Here is a 12045-nt window from a genome sequence, read left to right on the forward strand (position 1 = left end):
TCCCTCTCTTTCCTCATCTGTAAGAAAATATATGGGAATTCCAAATCTTCATTCTTAGACAACATTTTTCAAGTTCTTAACCAGTATGTCTAATTGTACTAGGTCCCTTGTTGGCTCTCTGACCTTGGTAATTTCTTATGTCTGGAAAACATTCTTTCCCTAGCTATAGTGTTAAAGTAACAAGGCAGTCTCTCTCAGAGGACTTCATTATGACATAAGTGTTTCTTGAGACCTACTTACTGATAGTAAAATATACTCTGCATGTGCTGGAGGATTGATTTTTGGAGCCCTTATTTTTTAGGATGTACATTATTGAAGGTCTGACATTGTGCATGCAATAATATATTTCATTGCTTTTATTTTAGAACCTCATACCATGATCCTGTAATGGGAAACAAGTACGCAGCTAACAGAAAAAGCACTGGACAGATAAATCTAAGCACAAGTCCTATTAGTAGTGGCAATTGTTTGGGATATTACAGCAATGCAAGGAGTAACTCTTTGAGACTGAGTTTAATTGGTGACCGGAGAGGTGACCGTCGACGGAGCAACACACTGGATATAATGGATGGAAGAATAAACCATGGTGGAAGCTTAGCAAGGACTAGAAGCCTCTCCTCTCTGAGAGAGGGAGGAATGCATGATGTGCAGCCCACTACTGATCCTATCAATCTGATGGCCACCATATTTTGGATTGCAGCATCCTTGCTAGAATCAGATTATGAATATGAATACCTCCTGGCTCTCAGGCTCCTCAACAAACTGCTTATTCACTTGCCTCTTGATAAATCAGAGAGTCGGGAGAAGATAGAAAAGGTGCAGAGTAAACTGAAATGGAATAACTTTCCAGGCCTTCAGCAGCTCTTCCTTAAGGGCTTTACCTCAGTGTCTACACAGGAAATGACAGTTCACCTCCTCAGTAAACTCATCATGGTCTCCAAACATATATTGGTTGATCCCTCCCAATTAGCAGGTATCTTTAATCAAGTTATATGTAACAATATTGAATTTGGTAGTAGGTTAACTGAAAAATAAATTAATCTTTGGCATTAAAATCAATAGTGATATACATTGCCAGTGAAGAGCAAAAGTAAATCCTGTGGTCCCCAGCATTGTTATGCTAGGTACAATGTAGATTAGGATCATTTGTCTAGAGATCCAGTGCAAAGTATACCTGCTGGAAAATTGGAATTGTATATTACATTGTAGTAAATTTGTTTCCAAAGTAAGTAAGAAAATAGTTTTTTCCTTCTAAAACCATTTAGTCATAGTGGCCTTGGTTTAGTGCTATTCTAAACTTTTGCATATTCTCATAGGAGCTTGCCATTGTGCTGAATAAGAGCACTGAGTTACTTAGTAATTTTGTTTAACTGATTAGGTGATCATTCTACTTCCATCTTAAATAATAAAGCAGTTTTGGTTACAGAGATCTTGTTTTTAAAATACTAAAAGTTTGTTGTGTGCTCACATAACTCAGCACCATTTGTTTGTCTGCAGGATTTCCTCTTAACATCTTATGCTTACTGCCTCATCTAATCCAACATTTTGATAACCCAACTCAGTTCTGTAAAGAAACAGCAGACAGGATAGCGAAGGTATGTAAATATTTTTAAAATAACATTCAGGGAATTATTCACAACTTAGGCTTTCACTTTTACAGCCAAAACAGAGATGTACCTTTCATACCAATTATCTCTGTAAAGTATTACAATGCTGCTTTTCCACTAAATTTTCTTCTTCCATGTCTAAGATCTATCTATAATAATTGTGTTAATGAGAAGTAATTGTTCTCTAAGAGCCTGATTTAAAGTTCACTGAAGTCAAGGGGAGTATTTACACTGAAATCAGTGGTCTTTGGATCAGGCTCTAAGAACTCCTCTATAGAAGCAGAGTACCCATTAGGCTTAACCTATAAATTGGGAAGGTAAGAAGCAATTCTTCCTATTGCTAGTGTTGCAAAAGACTCTTTTTTTTTTTTTTTTTTTTAATTAAAAAAAAAAAAAGAGATGGGTGTCACAGCTAGTGAACTTAATTTCTTTAAATCACATTTATAGTTTATAATTTTCAAGTGCATTTCACAGTTTAATTCTAGTAAGGAAATGATCCTTACCTTTGAGACTGGTGTGTATTGAAAAATAAGTAATGTACAGTATTTGTTGTTAGAAAACAATGATTATCTTGTGGAAAATTGAATGACTTCTTAAATTGTCTTCTTTGTGAAAGTGGGGTAAAATATGCACCAGCAGTTCCCAAATGAATCAGTGGACTATTGGTGGTCCCCAGAGCACTTCATTGGAAAGAAGAGCATGGAAATGGAAATAAGATGGCACCTACACAATAGGGCAGGCAATGTGACCTACTGGATAGAACACTGGACTGAGACTTGAGTTCTATTCCAGAATCTGCCACTGGCCTGCTGGGTGTCCTTGTTTAATTCACTTCACTGCTCTATGCCTCAGTTTCCCCATCTGTAAAATAGGGATAATCATACTGACCTCATTTTGTAAAGTGCTTTGAGATCTGCTGAGGAAAAGTGCTATGTAAGAGCTAGGTAGTAGTATTGTTATACGAGCAGGAGAGGAACAAAACTGCCCTCAGGCAGGATCCATAGTGTGAATGGAGCTGCCAGTTACCAGAGGGAGGGGAATGACCAGAGAAGAAGGGAACAAGGCAGCTAGGTATATGTTCAAGGGAACAGATAGAATAAAGGACTAGGTGTTAGGGCATGTTCAAGGGAGAGGAGGAGAAGGGTGCAGGCAACAGAAAAGTATATGCTGAAGAGCAGGAGGATAGAGGAAGAGAACTGGTCGGGGGGGGGGATTAAATGAAGATCAGCAGTGAGCAATGTAATTAACTTTTTTTCAAAAAGGACAAAACGCTTATTCCATTAAAGGCAGTTAAAATACATAAGCACTTTTATTAATAGGGCTGTCGATTAATCGTAGTTAACTCACGTGATTAACTCAAAAAATTAATTGTGATTAATCATGATTAATCGCACAGTTATACAATAGAATACCAATTGAAATGTTGTAAATATTTTTGGATGTTTTTCTACATTTTTAAGTATATTGATTTTAATTACAACACAGCATACAAAGTGTACAGTGCTCATTTTAGATTATTTTTTATTATAAATATTTGCACTGTAAAAATGTCAAACAAAAGAAATAGTATTTTTCAATTCACCTCATACAAGTACTGTAGTGTAATCTCTTTATCATGTAAATCCAATTTACAAATGTAGATTGTTTTGTTTTTGAATGCCGTTATGTAACCAAAAAAAAAAAAATGTAAAACTTTAGAGCCTACAAGTCCACTCAGTACTTCTTGTTCAGCCAATCGCTAAGACAAACTAGTTTGTTTACATTTACGGGAGATAATGCTTCTTATTTACAATGTCACCTGAAAGTGAAAACAGACGTTCATGTGGCTCTTTTGTAGCCAGCATTGCCAGGTATTTACATACCAGTTATGCTAAACATTTGTATGCCCCTTCATGCTTCGGCCACTGTTCCAGATGACATGTGTCCATGCTGATAATGGGTTCTGCTTGATAACCATCCAAAGCAGTGCGGACTGAAGCATGTTCATTTTCATCATCTGAGTCAGATGCCACCAGCAGAAAGGTTGATTTTCTTTTTTGGTGGTTCAGGTTCTGTAGTTTCCACATTGGAGTGTTGCTCTTTTAAGACTTCTGAAAGTATGCTCTACACATTGTCTCTCTCAGATTTTGGAAGGCACTTCAGGTTCTAAAACCTTGGGTCGAGTGCTGTAGCTATCTTTAGAAATCTCACATTGATACCTTCTTTGTGTTTCGTCAAATCTGCAGTGAAAGTGTTCTTAAAACGAACAACATGTGCTGTTTCATCATCCGAGACTGCTATAATATGAAATATATGGCAGAATGTGGGTAAATCAGAGTAGGAGAGACACAATTCTCCCCCAAGGAGTTCAGTCACAAATTTAATTAACACATTATTTTTTAACGAGCATCATCAGTCTGGTTGACGGTGCATTGTGTGAAAAAATACTTCCTTTTGTTTGTTTTAAACCTGCTGCCTATTAATTTCATGTGGTGGCCCCTAGTTTTTCTGTTATGAGAAGGAGTAAATAGCACTTCCTCATTTACTTTCTCCACACCAGTCATGATTTTATAGACCTCTATCATATCCCTTCCTAAGTTGTCTCTTTTCCAAGCTGACAAGTCCCAGTCTTATTAATGTTTCCTCATACGGCAGCTGTTTCGTACCCCTAATAATTTTTGTTGCCTCTTCTGAACTTTTTCCAAGTCCAATATATCATTCTTGAGATGGGGTGACCACATCTGCACGCAGTATTCAAGATGTGGGCGTACCATGGATTTATGTAGTGGCAATATGATATTTTCTGTCTTATCCTCTATCCTTTTCTTAATGATTCTGTTTGCTTTTTGACTGCTGCTGCACCTTGAGTGGATGTTTTCAGAGAACTATCCAACAGTAAAAATGTTTAATGTTTACTGATAAGAACATCATTTGCCAGATTTTCTGCCCAGACTTCCCTGGTTTAAAACAGATTTAACGTGAGCAGTAAGTCCACTTGAAGCATGGATGCAGTGGTGCAAGCCACTCAGAGTGCCTGTCACATTATTAGGGAACCTGTAACTAAGCTGTACAGCTCCAGAAGTGTGGATGGGGTGGAGTGGAAAAGTAAGAGCAGCCTAGGCAGGAACAGAGCCAGGCCTGTCAGGAGATTTACCCCTCCCAGGCAGCCTTCACTGATCAGATTTTATAGCTGCCCTCTCTTAGTGAAACCCCCTCCAGTACAGCTACCCCTAAAGGCATGACTCTAGCCCTAGGTGGTTATTTTATTTTAACAGTGTAAGTACGCTGCACATTTTTTATATTGAATAGTCATTTTAAATCTTTTCAGCAGTTTTCTATATTATTTTTATAGCAAATTGAAATTCTTGAGCCTGACTATGTAAAATATAGATGTTCTTGTGGTTACTTTGTCCTTGCTGTTACTGAAAAATAAATCCTAAACCTTCAGAAAAGTATTACACATTCTATATACTCAATAATTTAGTGGGTGAAGGAAATTAATTTTTGTTTTTTGTTTTGTAGGTTTGTGCAGAGGAGAAGTCACCAACCCTTGCCAATTTGGCGCATATGATGAGTTTATACAGTACACACAGTTATTCCAGAGACTGTTCTAACTGGATTAACGTAGTGTGTAGATATTTGCATGACTCCTTCTCAGATACCACGTTTAGCCTTGTAACTTATCTTGCAGAGGTAAATTTTACTGAAAATGTATTTCATTTAGACAGCCTGATTTAAACCATGCCTTTATTGATAGCACATTTTTTATTTTTCACACTCCTGAAAATTGAAAAAATATATTTAGAAAATCTTCTATGGAATAAAGTGATATTAAAAGATTGTAGGATTTGGAGGGGAGAGGGTGGCTAAAACCATTTTTGAGTAGTGAATCTGAATTTTAAAATTGAAATAGTCATCCCGCCAATGGCGGGTCCATTTTTCTATGGCAGTACTATTTTGTAATCAATCTTAAGTTCTGTCCCTTTACATCAGTTACTGGCACAGAGCTATTATTGCTCCTTTTTCATTCCTATCAAAGTCTGGATAAAGTATATATATTTTGGTTTTAAAGAAATATATTTAGGATATATATTAAAAGAAATTATCTGATCCAGATTAAGCTGTAATTTAAAGTTGCTCTCAGTAGAAAATAAATTTTAATCAGAGAGTAAAGATGTAACTATTGTGTGGCATATTTTTCTAAATGCTTTGAGCATGCAAAATTTAGTGAATAGTTCTGCAAGCCCTTCATGTGCAGAACTACCATTGTCTCTAATAGAAGTGCTCTGCATGGAGAGCTTACCAAAACTGGCTCTTAAAATGCATTGCTTAAAACTGACAACCCTGATATCTCTTGATTTTTATTTTTCCCTGTACGAATCTTTGAGTTTGTGTGAATATTTTATTGATAAAGACCATAGCAATTGTATGGATCAAACTTCTATAAGCCTTATAGATCATAAGTCCTGTATATAACATTATTTGCAGTTTTTCCTGTTCTTGTACAGTATATTAAAGAAGCATATATATAAATTCAGGGAGCTTTGGGATTTAGAAGAGTTGTTTTATTTAGTCTGAAATATTTTGCTTGTAGGTGCTTTAGACCTGTGCTAACATTTAAAGTATCACCAAAATTACATTACTTAATGAATGAAAAATGTGAATACAGAAGAAAAATATTGGAATAGAAAATACAGTTCTATTGTACTCTGCTATATTCTCTTTTCCAAGCCAGATCTTGAAGTTTTAAAATAAATCTTTAATTCACCACATAAAAGGGAAAAAAGAAATCTATATCAAAGTTAGCTAGCATTTATTATTGTATAACGATCTTTGTACCCTGTTCTGCCATCAAGCAACCTGATTAAAATTCACTTTTTCAATTATATTTTTAGCTGTTAGAGAAAGGGTTACCCAGCATGCAGCAATCTTTATTGCAGATCATTTACAGTCTTCTGAGTCATATTGACCTGTCTGCAGCACCAGTGAAGCAGTTTAATCTGGAGATCATAAAGGTTATTGGTAAATATGTTCAGGTAGGTATTCTGAAAATGTAAATAACCAGAAAACATTGTATATTTATGAAGTCAAGAAAAATTTCATGCAGATGCACTTAGCACTATTTTTGAATGCAGATTATTGAAAAGTATAGTCACTTGACTAAAATGGCAGTGCTAAGTGAAATCCAGTAGTGTTTTATAAATAATGGACCCAAACCTGTATACACTTGCCTATGTATTTTACTTTACTCACATTAGTAGACTTACTGACTTTAATGGGACTACTTACATGAGTAAATTTATACACATATTTATTTACAGGTTTGGTCCTCTGTATGTATATAGTGATAACAAAATATGAGCTTTCAGCTATCCCAGTGCAATTTTGTGGATAAGGGAATATGTTTACATCCAAATACTGCAGAAATTCCTTCTTTAGGCATATTTGTTTTCAAAGAGAAGCTTCACAGTTAAATGCTTATTTGAATTACTTGCACCAATATTAATGTTCCTTAGATGGACATGGACATGGACACAGACACATTAAAATACAGCTTCATGAAATTCAAGTACATTTCTTTAGATGATAGCAACCATAGATGACAAAATTGAGCCCCTGGTAATTCACTGTTTGACATTTGCAACCCTGGGAGTTTATAGAAAATGTAATCCCTGGGAGAAATTTGGGCTTTTTGTAGAAAAACTTTACAAAAATGCCTGAAGCATATAATCATTTCAATCTACAAAGTTCTGATTTTTTTTCTTTATCCATCAACTTTATTGTGAAATGTAGTTCCACAAAATGGCTTAATCATAATTAACCAGGAAGAGTAGTATTTTCTGGACATTTTGTTATGATAGATATGCACTTTAGTTATTGTCCTCTTGTCAGGAGACATTAGGCATAACTGGATGATCAATGTAACCATAGTTTGCTGGCCTGACATCTGCTCTCTTCACCTTTAACTTCTTTAGGAACACTTTTTTAAATCTCTGTTGAATATAATCTTAATTAGTAATTATGTGAAGAAGAAATTAGCCATTGGAATGCTGGTGGTAATGAAAGGAAAGTACATAGTTGTAGCTGGATGCTTTGGCAGAGTAGAATTTCTTCTTTTCAGTAACACGAAGTAAAAAAAGAAAAGAAAAGAAACATTTTTATCATGCTTTAGACATGGTAGTATTGGCTAGTTTCTCAGGACTCTACAGTGAGAATCTACTGTTAATAACTAAACTTAGTAAAGAACTATCCGAGACTGAGAGTACATTTGTAGTGAGATGTAGACATGCACTGGGCACATCATAAGACTGAAGGCCAATAGATATCCATTACCAGTAAAGGTGCAGTTATTACTACAACCTGGAGAGTGATTGTTTATCTTATAAAATTGTAACTTTTAAAAAACTTTTATTTATTACCTTTTTAAGAAAAAATATTTTTTACAAATATGTGAAACATGTTGATAAAGAGACTTGCCATATATGTAAATGTTGTTTAGCTATTATATATATATTTTCAAAGACTGGAAGCTTTTTCAGTCAGGGAGAATCCTAAAACTTTGAGCAACCCTGCTGATATGCATCTTCTGATGTGTTTTCTCTTTCCTTTCTCTTTCTCTCCTCTCCTCCCCCCACCATCTTCCCAGCTGGAACTGCTCACTATTTTGAAGGCCATCAATGTTCAATTAAAGAGAGTGCACTTAGCCCATATGCTTCCTGTTGTGTTCTCATACTCTTGTCCTGATTACTTCAAGGGCTGCTTTAGCCTCACCCCATATAAAATGCCTGTAGATGCTTCTGCTTTGTTTATGTGGGGGTCCCTGAAACTGATTTAAAGAACAACACATTTTTTATGTGTATATTATTAGATTTAACCTGAACTGAAGTCTAAATAGTTAAAGTAAAGCTGCAGGAAGTTATATAATCTTTTCAAAATTTTGCTGAAGGGCTTTTAAAATAACATTAGAACAAATAAAGCAACAATCTTGGCAAAAATCCATCTAGTTCAGCTGTTGTGTTGTGAACTTGCTGTTTAAAATGAAATTAACAATTCTGGATGATTTAAAAAAAGACTCCAGTAAAGCTGCTTGAATTCTGAAATGGCAGAAGGAAGAAGAGGAAAATAGAGCCACTTCCCTGGAGCACTTTTAAATTTGAGCAAACTGCTTCCTTCCTTCAAGCACCAATTCATGATACAATCCTTTGGAAGACTAAAGCAATAATACCTTAGTACATAATTTTAAAATGTTTGTTCCAGTAGAAACTGCTTCAGTGGTTTTGGTTACTCTTCATATAGAAACACAAATACCTTCGTGCTTTCTTCCATGCTGTCCCCACACAATTGATAAGTGCTTCTACGCAGCCACATTATTAGTCCACCTACAAATCCCTCCTCCAAAGTCTGATGCCTACACAAAATTTCACAATTGGTAATTTCACTCATGTGCAGAGATCACTGCCTTACATGCAGGTTAATATTGTCTCATAGTTTCCTTGCTCCCCCATCTGTCTGCATCCAGCTAGTCTCTTGTCTTATATTTAGATTGTAAACTCCTTGGCGCAGGGATGATGTTTTTGTTCGGGGTTTGTACAGAGCCTAATACAGTGGCATAGTCAGGATGGGACGCTTGGGTGTGCCCTGACTTCGGGTGGGTGGGCATTGAGAGGGAGCAAAGCGGGGGGGGGGGGGGGGGCTGGAAGGATCAGGCCACTTCCCCCTCACCCGGCCTTGCAGTGGGCGATGGACACGCTGGCCAGGGGCCCCCGGGGGCCCAAGCACGCATCCGGGGAGCGGGGTCGGGGCGCGGGGGCTTGCCCCGCTTAGCCCACCCACCTGGCGCTCCAGCTGGGGACTGGAGTCAGGGGCTTGCCCCACTCAGCCGGCCCGCCCAGCACTCCAGCCGGGGAGAGGGGTCAGGTGCGGGGGTTTGTCCCACTCTGTCCGCCCGTATAGCACTCCAGCCGGGAAGCGGGGTTGGGGTGCGAGGGCTTGTGGGCAGGCAAGCCCCCATACCCCGACAATGCTCCCCAGCTGGAGTGCCAGGCGGAGCAGGGTGAACCCTCGACCCCACTCCCCATCTGGAGTGCTGGGTGGGCAGGCTGAGTGCGACAAGCCCCTGACTCCGGTCCCCGGCTGGAGCACCGGGCGGGCTAAGTGGGGCAAGCCCCCATGCCCCAATCCCACTCCTCAGATGCGCTCCTGGGGGCCTTCTGGCCAGCGTATCCATTGCCCACTGCAAGGCAGAGCGGGGCAAGTGCTGGGGCCAGAACAGAGCCGGGTCCAGGTGGTGGTGGTCTTGGATGCCCACCCAGGCCCACTTATGGCTACACCCTGGCCTTATAGGGTGGAGTCGTGCTCCATGAGAGGGGTTCCTATGTGCTACTGTAATACACATAAATAAAAATAATAGAAGAAGGACAACTTCACACTCAAATTCACACACATACTAAATATATAAAAATCTCCTATAGTCTCTTTTAAAGGGGTATTATCCAATATCCAGAATTACCTATTTTAACATACATGTATTTTTAGGTTTTAAAAAATATTTTATAATGTTAATTGCAATATTAATTGCTCTATTAATAATTTTTTATAAAATAAAAAATACAATATCCTGACAGAAACTTTAACAATATGTACTTAAAAGTTGCTGGTAAATATAGCTGTGATTTAAGTATAGAGAGAACAAAAGCAAATTGATATTCAAATATTATAATCCCCATTCTGCATATAGATACCCCTGTTGTAAAAGCATATTTTTTGGTGTTGTTATTCACCCTTACATCTGTTTTCAATCTGCAAGATTTGGAAACATACAAAGATAACTACCTAATACATCAGTTGTACAGTAAATAATTATGTCAGCTTTAACCTAAAAATTCACATAGAAACAGTTTTTTAATTAAATACCCTTAAGGATACTTTTATGGTGCAACTATTATTTGTGGCAAATGTCATGATCCCTACATTCATTGCTTTTTCTCTCTTAAACCTTTATCTAAATATATCCGCATTAAGTCACTCTTAAAAAAGACACAACAGTGGCAACCTTATTCAATACGTTGTTCTTCGTTATGATGATAATACAGGGTCAGAGTTATGATTATGGTGGTTGTTTGAGTAAGAGATGCTCTTCTCAATGAGATCACTAACTTTAACACATAATTTGCTTGCTTTCTAACGTTTTTTATTTCATACATTCTTGAAAGGTGATATATATTTAAATAACTAATATCTGTCTGCAGCTTTGTTTCCATCTTAACAAAGATTTTGTGGCATTTCCTTAGTTTTAAAGTACCCCTAATATGAAATTTTGGAAAGCAATGAGCTTGTAGGGGCATTCTTCTTGCTCTGACTTTGAAATCTGCAGGAAGAGAATCCTACTCTTGCATAGCACCTAAGAAGTAGAAGCAAGGATATCTCTTCCTGGGAACCTCGTGGAGTCTGCAGGAAGTGGGAGAATGGACAAAAAAAATCAGGGTCAATGTATTGCAGCTTTGCTCCTTTCTTTCGTATAAATCTCCTGAGGTCCCCAGGAGGGGGAGACCCACTACTGCAGACTTTAAGAGGTTCAGAGGAGTAGGGCTCCACTTGGGTAAATAGGATGTTTATTGGATGTGGTGGGGGAGATGTACTCAAACCCCCTATTGGTCACCAACTGGTTGATCGCGATTGACTGGTCGATCTTGGAGACTCTCACAGTCGATCACGATCTCAGGCCGCTAAAAGTCTAGTGGTGCAGTGGGGCTGCCGCTAAGGCAGGCTCACTGCCTGCCCTGGCCCCACGCTGCTCCCGGAAGCAGCCAGCACACCCCTGCAGCCCTGTGGGATGGAGGAGCAGGGGTTTCTGCGCGCTGCTCCTGGCCTGCAAGCACTGCCCCTGCAGCTCCCATTGCCTGGGAATGGGGAGCTGTGGCCAATGGGAGCTGCGGGGATGATGCCTGCAGAGAGGGGCAGTGTGCGGAGCCATGTTCCCTTCCAGGTGCTGCCTGAGGTAAGTGCTGCCTGGCAGGAGCCTGCACCCCAACCCCCAGTCCTGAGCACCTTCCCGGAGTCAGCACCCCGAACCCCCTCCTATACTCTGAACCCCCTCCTACACCCCAAGACCCTGCCCCAGCCCTGAGCCCCCTCCCAGAGCCAGCACCCCTTACCTCCTCCTGCACCCAAACTCCCTCTCAGAGCCCACTCCCCCTCGTGTACCCCAACACCCTGCGTCAGCCCGGTGAAAATGAGTGAGGGTTGGGGAGAGGAAGCAATGGAGAGAGGGTAGGGCTGTGGGGAAGGGGCAGGGTAGATTCTGAGTTGCATTTAAATTCAAAAAGTGATCTTATGTGTGAAAAGGTTGGAGACCCCTGCCCTATAGGCATTAGGATCCTCACTGGGGCCCTCAATCATCACCCTCATGCGTCTTAGGATATTCCTCAGATGTCAACCAAAGTCCTACTCCCCAAAACAT

General features: G+C 39.1%; 1 protein-coding gene across 1 annotated transcript in view; it reads left to right on the forward strand.

Annotated features, from left to right (window-relative positions):
- Nucleotides 1-12045, forward strand: part of FRYL (FRY like transcription coactivator) — a 336418-nt gene that overhangs the window by 252445 nt on the left and 71928 nt on the right. Inside the window, exons 45-48 of the mRNA XM_065404953.1 lie at nucleotides 366-973; nucleotides 1498-1595; nucleotides 5109-5279; nucleotides 6482-6622. Of these exons, the coding sequence (XP_065261025.1) occupies nucleotides 366-973; nucleotides 1498-1595; nucleotides 5109-5279; nucleotides 6482-6622 (1018 nt within the window). The remainder of the gene's footprint in view (nucleotides 1-365; nucleotides 974-1497; nucleotides 1596-5108; nucleotides 5280-6481; nucleotides 6623-12045) is intronic.

The sequence above is a fragment of the Emys orbicularis genome, chromosome 5 (genome assembly GCF_028017835.1).
Source record: "Emys orbicularis isolate rEmyOrb1 chromosome 5, rEmyOrb1.hap1, whole genome shotgun sequence".
Lineage (NCBI taxonomy): Eukaryota > Metazoa > Chordata > Testudines > Emydidae > Emys > Emys orbicularis.